The following is a 22,244-nucleotide window of genomic DNA, read 5'->3' as shown; positions in this document are numbered from 1 at the left end:
CAGAGAGAGAGAAGTTGTACCTGGCCCATCCCTGGGAGTATTCAAGGCCTGGTTGGATGGGGCATTGAGCAACCTGGTCTAGTGGAACATGTCCCTGCCCCCCATGGCAGGGGGTCGGAATGAGATGGTCTTTAAGGTCCTTCCTAACCCAAACCATTCTATGATTCAACTACTAGAGGGCTTACTCTAGGATTCCACAGACTAAATAAATTCCTGTTCATCTCTCTAGTCAGCAAAAAGAGATCTGAAGCAGCACTGATTGTCACATCCCACCTGAGACCCTTAACTTCTTGGGCAATCTAGGGTGACAGTTGAATCATTTCTGCCTGACCTCTTCTCAAAAATGCCCAAAGACACAAGAATTCTGAAGTCTGGACAAGCTGCTGCTGTGCTCAAATGCTGTCCTGAGGAGCTGTGTTGGAGCAAAGCTGGTCTTATTCACCGCTTCCGTTTCAAGCTTGCTAAAGCTTTATACAGCTGTCCATGTTTATCAGATTAGTTTGTTAGTCTAATAAAAGATGCAAACACTTTTCATTTCATCCTATGCACAACAGAGAAAACACATTACCACTCCTTTTTAATTTGCAGCAGCATTTACATATTTGGTGGGTGTTATCATGTCACCCTTCATCTCATTTTTCCTAGACTAACAACTCTTTCTGTTTTTCAGCCTTAGACTTTCCTAGTTTTTTCATCCTAGGGTTTTCCAGACCTATGTTCATGCAACTGTGGCTCTCTTCCTCTTTTTCTTCAACTGGATCTCATGTTCCCCACAATGCAGTGCTGGGCCTCCAGCTGGGCAGTTCAGAGTGAAAGGACACCTGCCTGCATTTTACGGGTTGTTCTTCCATCTCAGCATGGTGTTTGACTTTCCTGCAACCATGTTAACATTTTGACTCCTTTTCAGAGAGGCATCCTGGTTTCCAGCATGATATCTGTCGCTTCCAGCTTCATGCCATCTGCACACTAAATAAATGCACTCCATTGCATGCTCCAAGTCTTTCATGGAAACAGAAAAAAACCCTAACCACAAACACAGCCTTTATGATTTGATGTACACTTTGTCCAAATAATTCATTCCTTACTACTCTTCAATCATAGATCTTCATGTGCTTTTGCACCATTTTACTATATTTATCGGGGCTGTGAACAAACAAGGGTTTGTTAAAAATGCAGTTCTGAAAAGAAACAGTATAGTGTGGGTTAATTTATTCTGAATTAAATCTAAAGTGCACTGCTTTAATCCATGCACATATTTTGTTCCTATCAGTTGCCCTAAAGTAAAAAGCACTGCATTTTTTTGTCTGAGAAGGGAAATGCTTGAATTTTTTTCTGTGGAATTGCAAAGGTCAAGCGTTGCAGATGAATTGGTTTTAATGGAAGAGCTCTCGGGAAGATGGAGCTCCTCTGAGACATCGATTCTGATCACTGAGCTAACAGCTCATTCCCTTCTCTATCAGTACCCAGCACTAAGTGACTCAGAGGGGACAGGGACACTGCCTACCCTTACAAGTCTCATGGAATTCTGCATGACCCCACTGTTAATGTCTTACTCAATTTTAAAGTCAAATATTTTCTTTTAACTGAGCAAAATCTACCTTGAATATTTGATTTTTTTTTCATCTCACACATCAAAATGTATTTAAATCCATTGATGTCCATGTATTTCAGTTTGCTTTTGACTTGGCATAAGAAGAATAATAAATCACTTTGAGTAGTTAACTGTTTCATATTATTTTCATGCTGAGCTAAATGGTTTGAACTTTTATAAAAAGAATTGTTCCCCTGGTTGATTAGTTTGCTTTCAAAGCATTTGGTATTTTTTTCATGTAAAATAGTTTACAGAAATAGAATATTTGACATTGGTGGCCCTGGAAAGAAAATACAACTGGAGTTTCTGGCCATCTCGGAATGACAATGGATGAACCTTTCTTTGCACAAAAACACGCAGAAATTTCCATCAAGCCAGTCACTTTGAAGATATATGAAAGTTATGAATGTATTCTTGTGGCTGAGAGCCAGAAAGACCAAATAGCTGAAAACTGTCATGTCCAGTCAAAAAGACTGGAGTCTGTCCTTAAGCAGGACAATTTATAAGTGGTCATGCCAGGATGATTTGCTTTTAAAAAAACAAGAGCATAACCAAAACCCAAACAAATGCAGGAACAGCAATAACATCACTCTGGAAAAATATTTGAGTTCCTATACTAATAGGTGTAGAGTATCATAAAGACAGAAAAAAAAAACAAATATGCGGGAATGGTAATACTAAATGCCATAAATATAATAATAAATAAAACTCTGGTGTCCTGACTTCAAATGTAGCTGTAAACAGCTTCTTTTGCAGAGAGGCAGCACCAGGAGTATGTATTTCTTGAAGCAAAGAAGGTTTTTATATTCTAGTTGTGTGGGGCTGACTCACAAGTCATCAGTTTTGAGGAGAACTAGAGGAGAACTAATAAGGGAACTAAGTGACACCACTGCTACATTTTGCTGTCCTTGGGGCTACTGTTTTCAAATTGTGAAAACAACCATAAACATAATGCCTGACAAATATTTATTCCACAATGAGATGGTGCAGCTTTTATTATTTTATGGACAAAATTATTTTGTTACTAAGCAGCAAAAAAATCTGAAACGTGACAGAAGAGTGAGAGAAGCTTTAGAGGAAAATTTGAAATAAAATGAAAGCCTGGAAGTGAATGAAACTGGGATAGAGTACAGAAGGGAAAAGCAAAAGTAAAAACAGATCACTCTGGCACTGGTGCCCTTTGACAACTATCAAGATAGACCAAATGCAGTAGACACGGACTTCATTAAGGCACACAGTGTGGTGCAGAGTATGGGGTGAGAACAATTACAAGAGAGGCTAAAGGTATCAAGCAAAGAGAAGTCATTAACAATAATTTCTGTTGCACAGCAGGACCAGCCTGGCTGCATATGTTCGAGGAGATGACAGACCAGAGCAGAAATTTTTCAGATGAGGTCCAAAAGCTGTCAGTGCATGGCTGGGAAGAGAAACATGGACAGCTCTGGGAGTTCCTATGTGAGACAGAACAAGTTCAAGCTCTAGAGGTCTGACATTGGGCAGCTCTAGACTGGCTGGTACCAGGGCAAGAAGCCCAAAGAGCAAAGCCTGTGCCTGAGCAGCTGTGGCTGCTCTATTTCTATGCATAATAGACAACAAGAATCAAACACCTTAAAATAATCCACAGAATTGTTCCATCCTGTATTGGGTCTGGCTGAGATGGAATTAATTTTCCCTATGCCCGCCCTCCTAGGGCTGTAATTTGCTTTGGTAGCTAGAAGGTTGTTGATAACACACCAGTGTTTTGGCTATTGCTGAGCAGTGCTTGCACAGCATCAAGGTTGTCTCTCCAACGTTCCCCCTTCCACCAGTAGGCCTGGGAGTGGGCAAGATCTTGGGAGGGGTCATAACCAGGATACCCGACCCAAACTGATCAAAGGCTCCACTCAGCCAAAGCTAAGACAAAGGAGAAGGAAGGAAGGCATTCATTATTTATTACATTTGTCTTCCAGGGCAACCACTACACATACTGAAGCCCTGCTTCCCACAAAATAGTCCAATATTGCTTGCTGATGGAAAGTAGAGAATTAAATCTTTTGGGTTCTTTCCTTTGCTTACATGCAAACAACCTTTGCTTTTGCTTTAGTAAACTGCCCTTATCTTGATCCATGAGTTTTTTCCCCATCTTATTTTCTCTGCCCCTGTTCTGCTGAGGAGAGGAGTGAAGGAGTGTCTCAGTGAGCAACTGGCTTCAGCCAAGGTCAACCCACCACACGTCCTTACAACTGAAGAAATGGTCAAAAATAAAAATAAAGATTAAAATTCTATAATGGAAAATTCTGAAACCCAAACTGGAGGCTTGTCTTTCAGTCCATGTTAGATTGCACGTGGCATCTGGCTGTGAATATATACATCAAATGCCAAGTAGCTGAATTGTGCATGTGAAGTGCCAATGGCAGAAAGCAGCAGTGGTATTTCAGTGTGTGAGATACCAGCAGTGCAGTGAAGTGTGGAAAAGGAGCTGACTTTCATCATGTATGTGAAACTTGGCAAGTCCAGGAATGTTTTAGGTGAGATATCTCCATCTGAAAGGAGAAGACATTGATCTCCACGTAGAAGGTACTAGGATACTTGGCGTGTACTATTTTAGCTGCCCATATGCAAGAAAAATGAACCAAATTCAGAACAGGTGCAGGGCAGGCAGGTGAGAATGATCAGCAATTTGAGAGTCTGTCTTTAGAGATGAGTGAAAAATCTTGTCTTTTTCTGCAGAGCAAAACAAAGCCAGAGACTGGATGTAATTCCCTCTATAAATAAACACACGGGAAAGGAAAAGCAAGAAATACTTAAACGAAATGACAACATCAGCACAGAACATATAGATATAAATTGGCCAGAAGTCTGGAAATTAGCAGAGGTTTCTAACAGCTCTGAAACTTATTCATTAAGAACAGCATTGTGTTGTATGATTTTGTTGGCTGCAGAAGCCAAGGAAACTAGGCTCAAACATCAGAAGTTCCCTTCCAGTCTTCTCTTCCATATTTATCACCTCCACTAATCAATGCTAAATACTCAGCCAGAGCATACAGAGTGTTAAATCTTTTCTACTTCCTTTTCTTAGAGGAAATACTGCAAATGCTAGAAATTATGTAAAGCAAGTATTTGCTGTTTGCCACCATGAACCCCTACAAGGTCCTGGAGTCTGGATTATGTCCTATGCTATTTCTATACATGCACACACATAAATTCACACATGTATGTGTACAGGCACGGGTAGATGTTTTCAAGCGCACATACAGGGCACACATATGCATGACTGAAATGGGCTGGGTTTTTTTATTTCTCAGGAGTTCATTAGGGTAGTCCAGTACTATCTTTTTCTTCCTTATACTAGAGTAATGAATTGTGGAACCACCCTTCCGCATTTTGAACACTGCACAAGCCACGTGTCTGTGTGATCTCATATATATCACAGCGTCTCATCTGAGCCAGAGTGTAAGAGAAGGAGTGTGTCACCGGAAAATGCTGAATTTCTGTCCCTTACTCTCTTGGTAGGGATCACACACATGCAATTGCCAGGAGGAGCGTGGAAGCAGCAGCTGGTACGGTTCCCCCTGCCTGAAGCTGTGACCTGGTATGTTCTCCTGTTTAGCTTCCGTGCACGTGTGTGTGTGTGTGTGCGCTGGTATGTACGTGCACATACGCACCTCACACTAACACAGGTGAATGTGCCTCACACTAGTCTGTTAACCTTACACATTTCAACTTGCTTCTTTTAAGGGCATGGTACCACATGCCTGGAGCTACAGAATGCATGTTGCAGAGAAAGCCAAGTGTAACCTATGGCTCGTGCATGGAGAAGGAGTTATGGGTGACAGGCATGGTCTGTTCGCCTGTCACACCACAGAAGTGGGTCCCTGTGACACAGCTCCACATGCCTCATTTGTTTATCTGTCTCGTACTGGTTGTCCTGTGTTTTTTCAGGTCAGTGTGTGAGTGCATGTGTGGGTGTGCATGTGTGCCTTGCCAAAATAGGCCATGGGACAGACTATGTATGTGCCTGTCAACAGGGTAATGCCAGTTCAGTAACAACAGTCATATGTATTTTAGGCTAAGGTGTGCGTCAGTCAAACTCCAAGTCCGCCTTGCCTGTGTTTGTCGGGCCAGCGGGTGGATGTTTGTGTCTCATGATCCCTGTGTGCCAGAGCAGCTTGTCTGCTTGTCCCTCTCCCTCTGACTGTTGCATATCACAGGATACTCTGAGTGTATGTGCCAGGATTCTCTGGGAGCTAAATTCTCTGTATGTCTAACAGCAACAGTCCCAAATGCCTCAGAGCAACCTCTGTCTTGCAGTGATAGTAGCCCATGTTCCTCAGGCCAGTGTCTGTCTGTCTGTCAGTGACACTGGCTCATGTGCCTGAGAACACTGTATGTGCCCTCACAGTGACACACTGTCACACCTCAGTGACAGTGACAGTCACGCACCTCAGTGCAGCATGTGTCTGTACATCCTCATGACACAGCCCCACAGGCCTCAGACTGATGTGACAGCCACATGCCTTGGACCCGTGTGCCATGGCTCTGTCACACAGCCGTGTGCCCCAGCCCCTGACAGAGTGACACAGCCGCACGCCTCAGACCCGTGGGTAAGCGTGCCTTGCAGTGATGCAGCCCTGCATGACCCAGCTCCACGTCTGTCTGTCTGTCAGTCTGTCAGTCTGTCCGTCTGTGCCAGAGGCCCACCTGCCTCAGACTCACATGTCTGCCTGAGGGTGTCATGGGCTCATGTCCCTCTGAGGTGCCCCTGTCACATGCGAACCCCAGGGCTGTGCACACCCCACGGTGCCACAGCCTCCACATCTGGGGGTTCGTGTGTCTGCGTGTGTGAGGGGACTCTGTGTGTGTGTGTGTGTGTGTGAGGGGACTGCATGTGTGTGAGGGGACTGTGTGTGCGTGTGTGTGTGTGTGTGTGTGTGAGGGGACTGCATGTGTGTGAGGGGACTGTGTGTGCGTGTGTGAGGGGATTGTGTGTGTGTGAGGAGACTGTGTGTGAGCAGTGCTGTGCGTTTGTGAGGGGACCGCGCGTGTGTGTGAGGGGACCTTGCATGTGAGACGTGCTGTGCCTGTGTCTGTGACGGGACCATGCGCGAGTGGTGCTGTGTGTGCAGCGTGAGGAGACCGCGCGTGTGCGAGGGGATCGTGTGTGTGCGTACGAGGAGACTGTACGTCTGTATGAGGGGACCGTGCATGTGTGAATGGACCATACACATGTGTGAGGGGACCGTGTGTGTGTGAAGGGACCGTGCGTGCGAGCGCGGGCGGGCGGCCGAGGCCGAGCCCGGGGGGCAGCGGCCCCGCACGTCAGCGCGGAGCGGGGCGGGCGGCGGCGGCGGCGCCCTTAAAGGCGGGCGGCGGCGGCGCGGGCAGCGCGCAGGGCTCGGCGGCGGCGGGGAGCGAAAGCAGCGTGAGGCGGCGGCTGCAGCCACAGCCACCCTCCCACACAGCATGTCGGGCACCCGGGCGTCCAACGACCGCAGCAGCCACCCCGCCGCCGGCGGCGGGCTGAAGCGGGCGCGCAGCGAGCCGGGCGGTAACAAAGTGACCGTGGTGCTGGGGGCGCAGTGGGGGGACGAAGGCAAGGGCAAGGTGGTCGACCTGCTGGCCACCGAGTCGGACATTGTGTGCCGGTGCCAGGTGGGTGCCGGGCCGGCTCTTATCAACCGCTCCCTGGGCGCTTCCCCGCCCTGCGTTCCGTGCTCCCCGCGGCTCCCGCTTTCCCCCAGCTCCCCCCGGGCCCGGCGCCCTCCTCGCCCTCCTCGTGCGGGTCCCCTCTGCCTTCTGCTGCTCCCCCCTTTCCTCCCTCCAGCCTTGTTTCCCTCCGCCTGCCCGCCGCTCTTCGCTCTTCTGCTGCTCCTCGCTCCCGCTGGTCTCCTCCCTCCCCGCTCCCGGTTCCCCGCTCCCCCTCCCGCAGCCAGCGGCGGGGCGCGAGCGTGTCCCGGTGGGCAGCCGTGTGTCCCCCACACCCCCCCTCCGACCCTCCCCGGCTGCGCCTCCAAATGCCACTCGGAAAGAAAAAGCCCTGAGCTATAAATATAAATAGCTGACCCTTCACGATAAGCGACACTGGATCCCGAGGGGGCGGGGGAGGGAGGGGGGCCGGGGCCGCCTGCCCGGGGGTGCCCGGGGAGGAGCCTTGGGAAGCCGGACCCGGGGACCCGGGTGCGGTCCGGGCTTGCAAGGATGTTCTGCCTGTGAAGGGATGGGTGGGTGTCTCCGGGCGTGCTGCTTTTCCGGGGAAAATCGCTAATGAACCTCAGGAGTCTGCCAAAGTTTTACTGCAGGGGATGTTTTGGATGGGCGGGTTGCGTTCCCTGCAAAGCGCCTGGAATTGTATTATAAAAAATATTTTAGAGTGGAGCGTGAGTAAAATAGGGGGGAAAAAAAGAACACAAGTTATGTAAAAAATACAAGATTTAGAGTTGCATGAAACCAGGGAACATCTTGCGTGGCTTTGCTTATATCTATTTTTGAGTTGAATATGATGCGAGTATTCTCAAAACAATATATTTGCCTAGTACAAACCTAATTAGACACAAAGGTGATCCCAAACAGAATCTTAAAATGGTTTGGAAGGACCTTAAAGATCACCCAGTTCCAGCTCCCCTGTCATGGCCTGGGACACTTTCCATCCAGCCTGGCCTTGAACACTTCCAGGGATGGAGTATCAGTAATGGTAATAACTTCTAAAGAACTTTTTTCAGACATTAGTTATGAACATATTAGATCCATACAGCTAATAATCTATCTCTTGTACCTTTAAACTATGTGTGAGCGCATTAATAAGTAGTCAGCTTAGTCCAGCTCAGCTGATATGTACCATGAAATTTATTCTGCTTTAAAATGCGTGATAGCTACTGAAAAGCTACAGACATCCTTGAATCCAAGATAATAAATCCAAGGACATTTGTCTAATTAAGTATATTATGTAAATAAATGTTGTCATGAAGGTTAAATATTTAGAAGGTGGAGGAAGTATTTTCATTTGGGACATTAAACTCCCAAAATCTTCAATCACCTTGGGGAGAAGTTTCCCTGCAAAAGGTAGCTAATGAAAATGTATTATCAGGACTATAGCTATTTTTCCATATTTATTTCTTCCCTCCCCCAATAACGTGTTACTAGGAATTTAAACTCAGGTCTCGGGATTGCTTTGGTGAGAAAGCAAAATCTAAAAGTTTTAGCTGAGGAGGAGCATTTCATACAGGCCACGGTCAAACAGTGTATTCTCATGAGGTTACTGTTACTGCTGCAAGAAGTCATGTTAGTTCTTTTTAGATTCAATTTTGAGGGATGCCCTGAGGCTGCTTTCAAGGCGGATTTGCTGTCCTTCCAGAGAACTAATTTGCAAGCGTGGCCCCCAGGTGCAGCCTCAGAAAACTCTCTGAAGGATACAGGACTCAGTGCGTGAGGGTCAGTGCGTTGGCAACAGGCTGGTGGCTTAGATGGGTTAATGTGCTGCTGGGCACATCCAGATTGTCTTTCTGTAGCCTGATGGTGAGACTGGGGTGGATGGAAGGCAGGTGGATCTAGAACAGCTCTGGACTCTTTTCAGAATAATGTTCACTGACATACTTGCACACACACCGTGTGTGTGACTATGATAGGATTACTGATATGCTGGTCAGATGGAGATGTCTTCAGGGTTGGAGTTTAGGGACTACTATGAAGTATTTGAAAGATAAAATATGAGTCAGGATTTACTTTTGAGTTGCAAGTATTATAAAACTTTAGTGAGAAGTGGATTTTTTTTAATACTTAAGTGGGTGTTTGGCACATTTGGCAATTTGAGCATGCTTTAAAAAATGTGCCATTTTAATAATTCAATATTTCATACTTTCAAAGCCAATCATGCAAGTACATAACGGTGTATGATTTTTGCCTCTGTTAGAAGTCAAATGAGACTGTTAAAGCTTAGTAAAGATATGCACATATCAAAGGATGTGAGCTGTACTGATGAGTTCTCCCAGTGTGATAATGGCAGGTCATTAACTTACAGGTGTAATCAGCCTGAGAGGAACTTAATTAATGCTGTGCAGTGCCATCAAAAACCTCACCATCTGAACCGGAATCTTGCTTGCTTCACGTTCCTCCTGGAAACTGAGGAAAAACTTCTAGTGCCATAGCACCTATTAGAAGCAATTCCTTAAACAAGAAACACTGAATGTCGCACTTATTAGAGACTTGAGGAAAAAAAAAAGTAAGAAAAAAAATCCCACCAGGACTTTTTTGTGGTTTATAATATGGTGATTGACAAGGTTATTCCCTGATGTCCTGTCCACTTTGTTTTCTGAGACATTGAAGGAAATTACATTCAACAGCTTGTTTTAGTTCTCAGTGAAATGGAAGTAGAGAAAGCTCTAAAAGGAATGTCTAAAGGGGGATATTTGTCTTTTGAAACCGTGTCTCAGCGATGTAGTAGGATACTCTTTGAGCTAACCTTTCAAAAAAAGGTGGGGTTTCCCCCCTCCCTGTATAGGAATTTAAATCCAAAGCCAAATTTGAGTTTGAAGAGTTTTTTCAAAATACTGGTTCCCTAATGTTTCTGTGAAAGGAAATAATTTTCATTACCTGCTTCTCAAGTATTTTAGTGTGTTGATGACATAAGAAAAATAAGAGACATGGATTGCTGCAGAGGAAATTAAACTGTATTTTCTGAGATACTAGAAAGAAAGGCAAGCAGGTGAATGGGAACAGGAAGTCCATCACAGGCACAAGGGAAGAAGCTTCAAAATATGTTAAAGAAAATTGTATTAAAATCCAGCCTCTTTAATTTTCCTGAGTGTTCAGAATTTAATTTCACATGAATTGATGAGTCAGTTTATTGGTCATTTTGTTTCGGTTTTTCTCAGTACTTAGATTATACACAGTCTGAGTTCAAAAGAGTTATGTACACACCATTTGGCAACAGTGAAATATGTGACATAATTTAAATATGAGAACTTAGTTCACCTGAAGTAATTGATTTCATTTCCTCTGTATGCTTGAGACATTCTTTGTGAAAGAGGATGTTTCAGAAAGGGTAAAAGATCTTGGATATTCTTGTAGATGGTGCTGTACAAAATTTTTCACAGGCTTCTTTCATTAAAATACCAGATACATGGGCACACAAACCCACATAAACAAGCAGAAAAGGTATTCCTGAATAAACTAATAACAGCAGGCCATTTAGGGCTGTTAAGGAACTGAGTAGGTTTAAGTTCGGGTTATTAATGGAGAACATCAAGAACATTTTTCCTCTAAACTGCTCTTTCAGCAAGCGAAGGCACTCAGAAGCAGAACATCAGAGTCCAATATTTCTTTCTTATTGTGGCCTCCTGGGGCATGGAGCTGCCTTATGCTGTGCAATACTTCTAATCCCTGGTATATTTTCACAGAAGGGTATAACCAAGGAGCTCAGTGACAAATAGTTAATTTTGATGCTTCTTTTAAAAACAGGGTTTGCATTTGTTTAAAGCTTTTAACTAGGAGAATGTTGAACATAGAGAGGAGTTCACTTTTTACCTGGCCTTCTAGCATGTTGTCATAGAACAAGAAGTCCTTGTATAAGATGAAGTAATTTGGGTACATATAACATACTAAAGAAGAGAGGTTTGGTGTTGTTCAAAGCATGGTTTCAGATCATGATGTCTTCAGTGGCTGCTCTCATTCCAGCTGTACCTTTCTCACATCACCTAATATGCTGTCTTGTGCCTACCTTCAACGCTGGAACTTGTGGCTGGTATTAGGTACTAGGGTTTTAATTAGATAATTTCTCAGATCTGGTTTGGAGCGTGATCAAACAGTCACCTGTCACCAGGGCCAAGGTGGAAGGCTTCCAGAAGCACTGCTTAAACTAGATCTGTTCCTAAAAAGTCATATGTAGTATGTCCTCAGTTAACTGAGGCCAGCTGGTGGTCATACAGTTCTAGCTGTTTCCTTAAGCTGAGACTACATAAGGTACACTGTAATAACTCTTCATGAATGTGTTTACTGGACAATTCTGTTTGTGATTGGAAAAGGAAATAGTGTGCATTGTCATATATGGCAGGAGAAGTACCTTGCATCTTTGCCAATAGTGGCAAATTACTCATGAGACACTTTCATAATTCAAGTGTGTGCCAAGAATGCCTAGGAATTTCTGTTGTAATGGAGAGTAAACAGTTCTGCCTTCCCTGATGAAATTTTCTTGGGCAATAACATTGTTTTTCAACAAAGCAACCCAAAGCACTGTAGGAAAATGCCTCATAAACAATTTGACAAAAATTTTGAAGAGAAGGGAAGACTTTCCAAAAGCTTAATGTGAAAGATACAAAAACTATCACTAGTAAGTGAGTAGAGCCCCTGTGATAATCACCATTACCTGCAGTGGGTCACATCCCAGTTGCTGAATAGATGGGTGAAACAGTGGTGGCACAAATGCACCTTTCCTTTGCTTCACACCAACACCAGTGGCAGTGATTCAGCAATAGGGACTAGGCCAAGACAGTTTTTAAGATTTTTCAAGATGTCATTTGGCAGTGCTGTTCCAGTGTGCCCATGACAATGCTGGATGTGTCAGTCCTGTGACACTTCTGCCTTCTGGAAGTCTGGAAACAATCTGCCTGATGTTGTCAGCATTCCCCCAAGAAATGACATTTAAGAGGCAACACCAAATGGTAAGAATGTGATTGCATTAAGAAGAGCTGTTATTAAATTTCTTAAGTTTCTCATATTAAAGGTTTTGTTTTGTACTAATTATGCAGTCATTTTTAAAACATTTCCTCTATCCAAGTCAGTATCCTTTCAAGTTAAGAATTGCTTTGGTTTCAAAAAAAGCATCTTCTGATCTTTTGAGGCAAATGGACAAAAATTACAGTTAATGTTAATACTGAAGAAAAGCTTAGGAGGTTGAAAAAGGTTCAGAAAATCTGACTGTTAAGGTCTTTTGTGGTTGAGTAGTTCACAGTTATTTAGACTGAGAGATTTAACCAAGTCATACACCAAGAGTGTTGAGTGGCCAGTTTTCTTGATGTAGTGGATGCTAACAAATAAGATTAGGAAGGTCTAGCCAGTAGGAAAAGCCTGGCAATGGTTTGGGATACCATTGCAACGTTAGAGAAGGATCTAGGCAAGGGTGAAGGGACGTGCCCAATGCTTCAACAAAAGTAACTCATATTATTCCTGGTTTCCTTATTTCCTTGGTTTAATGTTTTAATGAGTGCATTGTAAATGCTGTATATTTTTGAAGCAGTACTTTTAGGAATGCAAAGGAAAATACTGTGGGCAAGTGATTGAATAATAAAAACCAAGCGTGGCAGAAATGCCAGACGAGTAGTTTCTCTCCGTGATTTAGGTGGGAAATGGGGCAGTTTCCTTTGTTCCTCTGTTGTGGCTGCTTACCCTGCCCTGTCAGCAGCACGTTGTTGTGACTGTTCCCTATTGATCATGGGCTGCTGGAACTGTTTACAACAGGGATTAAATTAGGGCAGTTTTATGTGATGATTATGTGGAGTTACAGGGGCTTGTTGGCTGCTGGTTTTCTGTGTGTAGGTATCGTGTTTGCTCTCCTTTCAGTGAGATTTAACCCTGATATTTAGTATTTCTCCCTACAGGATAAAGTAGCATGGAAGGGCTTTAATCTCCTAATGATTTAGTGCTTGATGATCTTCAGTGAAGAGATTGATGACCTTGGAGTCATGAGTGTGCAGTGACTGCAGGACTGTTGTTTTTGATTTCTTGAATGTTAGGGAGGGCTGATAACCTCATTTGTGTGTACATTCATACAGCTGTATTTCTAAGTCATTTTTTGCAAGATTCCCTGCAAAGAAAGCAAGTAGAAATCATTTTGCTATTCAACAGAGGAAAGTGTGAGTTTTGTCCTCAGCTACAATAAGTCCACCTTTCCAAAACTGATTTCTTTTTTGTAGCAACCTGTCGCTTATAGGGTATTTTATCCAATTTTCTAATTAATTTTCCTTATACATACTTACATGCCACGCTGTATCATTTTAAACTTTAGAACAACATGGTGACATTGCTATTTTAAACTAGTCTCTCCTTTGGGCATCAGCGAGATGATCTCAGGACCACCAGGATTATAAATACTGTGTGAGAAGGTCAGGTTTAAAGTTTCCAAATCTCCATAAGAAAGCAAGCTTAATTTTCAATCCCCTTTATAAAGCCTGATGAATTTATTATCCTCTACAAGCATCAAAAGAAAACAGCTGAAAATTAAGCTGAAATGACATCTGTTCTATTTCATTCCTGTTGATAACTTGTTTACAGATATAAGAAAACTTATGTTCATATCTTTGGATCGTGTTACTTCCCACAGGGTTATGACTACACTTCTTCAGAAGAGAGGACTAAAGAGGAGCAGACATGACTAGTTTTTTCATGTTTGATTTCCTTTATTTTAGTATTTTACAAACTTTGGCTAGAATGTTTTTTCCACTGTAGCATTTTCTATCAATACTCCTTGCATTTATTTTCTTTGCATCTCTTGTTGGAGTAAGTGTGTGTTTTGTTCTAGTGGTCTGTCGTGGTATATTGTTTCTATGTGGTTTGATAAAACTTTGAATTCAGTTTGAGAGAAAATAACTGAAATTTGAGTGTCTAGTTTGCCTGCACTGATTGCTGTTTAAAACCTGAGTTGAATTAGACCTGGCTTTTCCAGTTGCATTTTTCAGATAGTTAGGAAGACCAAAGTATCCACATAAATTAGGGTCATTTCTTCTAGTAAAGGAAATATACTACATTATTGGTGCAATATATGATATAAGCTTCGAGTTTTATATTTGTGCTAGAAGTAATTTTACATGTTTCTTTAAAGTTCAAAAATCTTGGTCAGTTCTTTGTAGGAGTATTTGTGTTTATAATCATGCTAATTATCTTGTTAGGCTTTAGCAAATCTCCTTCTATGGGAATTTGGGAGTTTTTGAAGAGATCTCTATTTTAATTGGGAAGGTGGGAGCCTGTGGATTTTGTTCATTGAGACAGTGAGAAGGGGCACACTTGAACAGAGGCAGGAACCATTATTGGGAATAAGAGCCAGATAAACTAGATTTGGCTGATGGTGGTTAGTGTTGGGAGAGAAACCTGCAGCTCACTCCAGTTCTTTGACACCACCACAGCTTTAAACATCACCTCTCCCTTAGTTCTTCTGGTCTAAGGATACCTGTGACTATTGCCAACCCTGCTCTTCCCAATGGCTTGATTTAATAAATAAATAAATAAATTATGGTCCACTTCTTGAAACTTGAGTTGGGGTGAGTTGGGTGTTATTTGGTGATAGTTAAACTGGAAAAAAAAATTAGCAAGAAAAACTTCCAATAGGGGAAACTATAAAAAGCACTTGTGGCAGCAACTTCCCCACTGGACTGTGCAGCACTTCCAGTCCCTGACTAAAGCTTTCACACACAGGTGATTCAGTGACATTGTGTTGAAGGGTCTGAGTGTTCAAAGCACTTAATGCATTGCATTTGTTTGGATTTTTTTTTTTTTATACCAATGATGTTCAAACCTGATTTTCAATGGTATAAATAGCGAGAAATATCATGAAAGTCAATGGATCTATATTATCGTAAAGTTCATGTCAGAGTCTCTTGTGCTGGTAGCACTAATTAGTTACATTTACTCAAGTTAGTTCCAGGTAGTTTTTGAGGTAAGTTAGACAGCCAATTTTAATAAAATTGTTAAGAAATTATTTATGTAACAATGCTCCTACTTGTTTATTCACATATAAAATGCTAAAAGTGAAAGAAAAATAGTTCAGGTAAGAAAGCAGAAGTAATTTATAGCCCCTTTGTTAGTATGATGAGAGAGGTGTTTGGCCTCCAGATACAGCTGAATTTCAGAACATGTTTTGCTCCATTGATGGATGGAATTAGTAGAGGAGGGACACTTATAATGAAGAGAGATAGACAGGAGTCATAGGATTTGTTTTCAGATGCAGACTTCCCAAACTGCTGGGTTGTGGCTGGCATTCCAATTCATAGATTATAAATTCATATATTATAATAATGCCAGAGGGGATCATCATGTAATCTTGTCCTAGTACCAAGGACACAGTATTCTAGTAGCAGTTGCACCACTGCCAAAAGGAGAGGTAATACAATCTTTCTACTCCTACTTAATATTCCCGTTTATCCATGTGAGGTTTGCCTTGGGCGTATCAGCCAGTACTGAAACTGTGTTCAGATACCTCCACGTGCTTCCTAGCACAGATGTCTCCCATCCAAAGTTTGACCTACATTTTTGTTTTGAATTCATTTATTCAAAACCTGGTCATGGCATTTTATACATTCAGTGCATGTACCAATGGGCTAAGGAGCTGCTGTGTACTCCTGGTGTGTCACTCATACCACGGTGGTGTTGGCTGCAGATCTTCAATAACCAGTTTTTGTTGTTTCCCCATTGCATTGCCAACTGGGAGAGGGTGAGAACTGATCCTCGTGGGACCCAGCAGTAATAAGCCTGTTTTGTGTTCACACAAATATAATTTGAAACTATCATCATGTTCTAAGGTATATGTGCTCTGATGATTTTTTTCATATCAATCTACTTAATCAAGTTGCATTTGGGCATTGTGGGAAGCACAGAGCAAATGAAGGATGTGCCAAACAGCAGATCATCTGGATGATGATCTCCCACATACACATAATGCCATCTCCTGCACACTACCTACCTGACGAGAGCAGGCAGAAACACCTCTGAGCATAAGGATGCATTTCATTCCTATTCAAACATGTATCTTAAGGCTAGCTGGGAAAATAGTGTTCCTGCTGCAGGTACTGAACAGCCTCACTGCTGCTCTCAAAAGAAATTCCCTTTTTATCTTGGGATGTTTTGGCTGCGATACAGAACAAAACAGGAGCCTTTAAATGGTTGAGCACTTTGGGAAGTGGATTTGTTTCTTCGTGTTTTTTTTAACTTCTACTACAGAGACAGACTGTGTACTCTGCCAACCTGTTCATAATAATTATTAATTCCCTAAAAGACAGTGTTTATACCAGCATATAGTTTATAACACTGGTAAGATATAGCTTCTCAGTTTAGTGTATTGTTGCAGTTTTGGTGTTCAAGCACTCTGAAATACTAATCAAAGTACATCAGTACAAGAGTCCAATATCACAAGTAGATCAGCACGTAAAAAGCTTGGAAATGCATTTTCTTTTTAAACAAAGTGCTGTTCTGAAAAAAAATGCTTATGATGTTTTATGAGGTAGATTAGTTTCTCTAGCTCTTTCTGGTACTGGGACAATATGTAACTTTACACTTGGATTATAATATTTTTGAAAATATAAATTTTTATCTAAGTACGACTTCATAATTTTTTTAAAAAATAATCTAAGAAAAACACTCAGACCTCATTGCTGTTAATAGAGTCTTCAACTTCTCCTGCTTTCCAAGTTAATAAAAACTGATTTGTTGAGCAATGTAGGTACTTTGAAAAGGCTGTGTACTAATTTTTCACTGCAGTCTGTTGTGGTGGGTTGACTCTGGCTGGATGCCAGGTGCCCACCAAAGGCACTCTGTCACTCCTCTCCCCAGGTGGGCAGAGGAGAGAAAATATAACAAAAGGCATGTTGGGACAAGGACAGAGAGAGATCACTCACCACTTACAGTCATGCACAGAACAGACTGGGGTAGGGGAAAACTCAGCTTATTACCAATCAGAGTAGGATAGTGAGAATTAAAACCACATCTTAAAAACATCTTTCCCTGACCCTTCCTTTCTTCTCAAACTCAACCTCTCTCCCAAATTATCTTTCTCCCAAGTGGCCTGGGGGACAGGGGTTGGGGGCTGTGTTCAGTTTATCACACATTGTCTCTGCTGCTCCTTACTCCCCAGGGAATGACTCCACACTCTTCTCCTGTTCCAGTGGGGGGGTCCCTCCCACAGGAGACGGTCCTCCATGAACTTTTCCGACATGAGCCTTTCCCAAGGGTTGCAGTTCTTCATTAACTGCTCCAGCATTAGTTGCTTCCATGGGTTGCAGTCCTTCAGGAACAGCCTGCTCCAGTGGGGGTCCCCTGTTGGCAAACCTGCTCCAGAGTGGACTTTTTTCTCCGTGGGTCTGCAGGTCCCTGCCAGGAGTCTGCCCTGTCATGGACTTCCCATGGTGTCGCAGACTCCTTTGGGCATCCTGCTTCTCTAGGCAGTGTCTACAGGTGGATCTCTGCTCCTCCATAGGCTCCATGGGCTGCAGGGGCACAGCTGCCTCACCAGGATCTGTAGCACAGGCTGCGGGGGAATCTCTGCTCTGGCACCTGGAGCACCTTCTCTCCACCTTCTGCACTGACCTTGGAGTCTGCAGAGCTGTTTCACATTCTTGCTTCTCTCTCTGGTTGTAGTTGCTGGGTTTTGTTTCGGGTTTTTTGGTTGTTTTTTTCCCCTTCTTAAGTACATTATCCCAGAGGCGCCATCCCAGTTGCTGCTGGGCTTGGTCTTGGCCAGCGGTGGGTCCCTCTTGGAGCTGGCTGACATTGGCTTTATTGGACGTGGTGGAAGCTTCCAACATCTTCTCACAGAAGCCACCCCTGTAGCCCCTGCCCCCACCCCCCTAGTAAAACCTCACCATGCAAAGCCAATAAAGCTATGAATTACTTCAGTGAAGTAATTATTTTTTACTTAGATGCCTGATTTAAATGGGAACAACTTTAACACCTACCAAATACAGCCAGAAACAAGCATTTGTGTGCTCTGAAACTTGAACGTAGCTGGTACGAAGAACACCAGCTGTGGCTGCACAGTCAAAAATCATTGCTGCATTTAGGTAGTGCCTCAAAGGAAGTGCTTTTGTGTGCTCTCTTGAGACAAGCTTCTGAAATGATATGTAGGTCTCTTTATTACTACAGTAGTAATCTCTATCCCCTTGCCTGTGGTGTGTGTAATACTTCCCAGTTCTCAAGTCCCGCTTCGCTGCTGCAGTTTGCTGTAATCGATAGCCCCCGTCATGTGCACCTGGAGGGTTTCCTGCATGTGGCACAGTCTTAATTGAGTCACTAGAGATTAAACTGGCTGAACAGAAGATATACAAGTGCTGCTGATCATGTTGGAATCACTGCAGGACCAGTAAGGAAGGTTTGGGGTTGAAGGGGTTACTAATGTTCAAGTCACTGCTGTCATCCCAGTTGCACTCTGAGCCTTTTGGTGCCTTCTTGGGAACAGAAATTCCCACACCAGAGTAGTTTAATGGGGTGCCCAGGCTTCCAAGTCTTTGAAGGTGAATGCTAATTGTTATTTCTGGTCATACCATCATATCCCAATGCGGATAATGCCAGAGTGACACTGGTGATTAACCTGTCAGAAGTTGTTGCCTTAACGTTCCCTGTGTTAGAGATGTGTTTGAAGAACTGCAGAAGGCGGCAGATACCATCTCTAGTGACCTGGGAAATTGCAAACAGTAAAACATAAATAAATTTCAGGTGGGCTCAGTGGTGCATGCCAGAGTCTGGATATTAAATGGAAGTTCATTATGCAGAAATGTGTTTGAAGCGAGGGCCAAGCAGAGGCACCAAAAGTTTGTTGGTCCAACAGGAAGCATCCTGAGGGTCCAGAGAACACTGTCACTTGCTGCATTAGTGTTCACAGCACTTTATTGAAATACCATTTGAGGGAAAGAAGGGAGCTTACACAGTTGCAGTGTACCAGGAGGTTTTCTGCGCTTTTAAACATGTAATCTTCAAATTAAGCCTGTACAACCTTTTAGGTTCCCTTATATTTCGAGCAATTTCAAGCAATGGCTCACAGAGACCCTACATTGACTCTCAGAACTTGAGTAAAAAAACTTTAGTAAATGTCTGCAATATCTGGGCTATTAGACTGCCCATATGCTGTTAGAATAGCTGTGTAACTGAACATGAGAAACAAATGACCAGATAATAAAAAGTACCTCATCAGAGCAGTGTTATGTTTTGCAGGTGTGGTCATGTCTGTTGGGCAATTCAATGCTCTGCTACCACTTTTAATTATATTTACAAAAATGTAATTAATTGAGCTGTAAAAATATACTTGGAAGGCACTTGTTCAGAAAACACAGACCAGCATGACCACTGCAAAAAGCAGTACCAGAGCTGTCAATACTAGCTTTAATTCAGAAAAATGCTGGTTTATAAGGTGTGTCACTGAATTTTTGATTCATGTTATGTATCCAGAGAGGCTGAAAGTGTGTTCAGATATTTTGGGCATTGAAGGATATATCAGATCTGCTGGTGTTTCTGTGCTTCAGAATTTTTTTATGTATGCCAGCTTTCACAGCTGCTTGATTAAAGTCTCTTTTAAGCCTTTGCTAAAGAAAGAGGCAGCATTTGTCTGGGTATCAGTTGTTCAGGAAATTTTCCAAAAGCATAAACTGTCTTTCATAAATATTCTCATACTGGTGTATCCCAACTTCTGAAGTTTCAGGATACGAGAAAACACCTTTGACTATAATTTAGGAGTGCTGTTATCTCAGAATGTGAGATAACAAGCCTGGCTTCATTTGTTCATATTCATGTTGATTAAGTAAAATATAACTAGAGCATTAGTGACAACAAATACTTTTGAAGCAGCCTGGTTCCCCATTTTGTAAGGAAACATGAAAATTGTTGTTTGTTGTAGAAATTAAATCTGTGTTCAATGAGGGAGTTAATTCTTTTAAAGTTTCCATCTTGCCATCATCAATAGGTGAGCAGAAAGGGAACACTGGCAGTCCCAGCAGAAGTTACTAGCCTCTTTCTCAGCCTGATACCAGTATAATAAAATAAACCAGTGTTTCAACCAGTTCAATCCATCCTGTGTCAGACCTCTTAAATACCATGTAAAAGACTCTCCTACCTGATTTATTAACCTTTTAGGTAATTTAATACTCTTAACTAGATCCAGGATCCTACAACTGCTTTATTATATCTGGGAGGGAGGCAAACAAAATACCCAGGGTGGTTCAACTTCCTTCAGGATTCTCTGGACAAGTTATAATTCTGTGTTAGCAAGATACTTGGGAATCCTTCCCATCTCAAGGATGAGCTACCCTGAAGTTTTTTAATCAAATGAAATTTGTGTTATAACTCCTACTCAGCTCTCCCTTAGCAGATTATCACTTTAAAATTCATTGTTGAGCTCACATCTTCCAGAGCATGAAATTTAGTTTTGTCGTATTTGAAGGCATATTTCCTAGTTTTCCTCCATCACACTGCTAAAAAAAAAAAATTATTTTTTTGTAAGCCGTAGCTTTTCTTTTCTTATTTTTGTGTTCAGTATTTATCCACATTTTGAAAGGATTGCCAGTTGCCACTTTCCTGTGCTTTACATACAAACAAAAGGGCAAATCAGTAAATGAAGGGTAAATGAAACTCTGGAATAACATGTGTTACAGTATTCATTTTTATAAATGACTATCCTTTCTCAGAATTTTCATATAACTGCATTCATTCAGCCAACACTCTTCATTGTCTGCAAATCACCAATGACAGTCTCAGTTCTCCTCCCAGCAGATGCCCTCATTCTAGACAGTTTTACATCATTCAGACATCACTTCAAGTCCACGAAGATTTGTAATTGTTTTGGAAAGCTGAAGGCCTGTAGCACTGGAGCAGACGAGTAGTCAGATTTCCCAACCTTATCAGTAGGAGACGAAGTTATATCAAGACAGAACAGCAACAAACATTAAGCCTGCTGAGAAAACTGGACCTTTAATTTTTAAAACTCTTTAAGCTGCTGGTCAAATCAACTCATGGCCTTGATTTACTCACCTCTTTTCAAGTTTGTGTGGTGTTGCATCACTCTCTTTTAAAACTGTTGGGAAAAAGCAGTTTATTGAGGAAAATACCAGCTCCTATTCTAAATCCTGGTAGATAGTCATGTAAGTCATGGATTGTAGCAGACTCTATAAAGTGGTGGTGGCGACAGCTGGGAAGATCATCCCTTGACCATTTCTTGGGGTGGTCCTGTGCAGAGGCAGGAGTTGGACTTTGATGGTCCTCGTGGGTCCCTTCCAACTCGGGATATTCTATGATTGACAAGGACGTTCAGTGAAGCTGCCAAGACTACACATGCTCCTGCTTTTACAAAGACCTTCTGTCTTGAACACGAAGAGAAGCAGTAGCTGTTTGTAGGTGGGCAGCAGGAAGAGCTTCCATTCAAGAGGAAATACTGGGCATTGTAGGCTTAAACCCGAGGAAATACTGGGCATTGTAGGCTTAAACCCAAGGAAATGACCATGTACAGAAGATGCCTAAAAAGGATGGGCTTGTGCAGGCATGTCATAGACAAGACTCCAGGGGTGGTAATTAATTCCAATTTTGTTCCCAGAAAGCTTCAGTTCTCTTCTAGCTTCTGTCACCACTCCTGGGTTTACTCCTGCTCTGCCCCAGCCCTGCCTTGACTCCATGGTATTGTTCTGCTTCATAATTCTACACAGTCTTGCTGAAATCCTTCAGCCTCCTCATTGTCCTGTCTGAGACCTTTTCACAAGAAACTGTAAGGTGGAGAAAGCAGTGACCAAAGATATGTTAAAATAAAAAAAGATGGTCTCGTCAAATCATCTATTGAGAGTTTCAGGTGATGATACGAGACAGTTAATCTTCAGGTGTTTCTTTCTGTTGCAGGGTGGGAACAACGCAGGCCATACTGTCGTCGTTGATGGGAAAGAATATGATTTTCACCTATTTCCTAGTGGCATCATTAATCCAAAGGCAATTTCTTTTATTGGTAAGA

At 42.6% G+C, this 22,244-nt stretch overlaps 1 protein-coding gene across 1 annotated transcript in view; it reads left to right on the top strand.

Moving 5' to 3' along the window:
* Positions 1–6,955: 6,955 nt before the first annotated feature.
* ADSSL1 (adenylosuccinate synthase like 1) overlaps positions 6,956–22,244 on the top strand; it is a 28,071-nt gene continuing 12,782 nt past the window's right edge. Inside the window, exons 1-2 of the mRNA XM_017807562.1 lie at positions 6,956–7,222; positions 22,136–22,238. Of these exons, the coding sequence (XP_017663051.1) occupies positions 7,034–7,222; positions 22,136–22,238 (292 nt within the window). The 5' untranslated portion in view covers positions 6,956–7,033. The remainder of the gene's footprint in view (positions 7,223–22,135; positions 22,239–22,244) is intronic.

Source organism: Lepidothrix coronata, unplaced genomic scaffold (assembly GCF_001604755.1).
Source record: "Lepidothrix coronata isolate B3197 unplaced genomic scaffold, Lepidothrix_coronata-1.0 Scaffold19, whole genome shotgun sequence".
In the NCBI taxonomy this organism is placed as follows: Eukaryota; Metazoa; Chordata; class Aves; order Passeriformes; family Pipridae; genus Lepidothrix; species Lepidothrix coronata.
The sequence above is the reverse complement of the archived record's forward strand: the minus strand, read 5'-3'. Positions and strand labels throughout refer to the sequence as shown.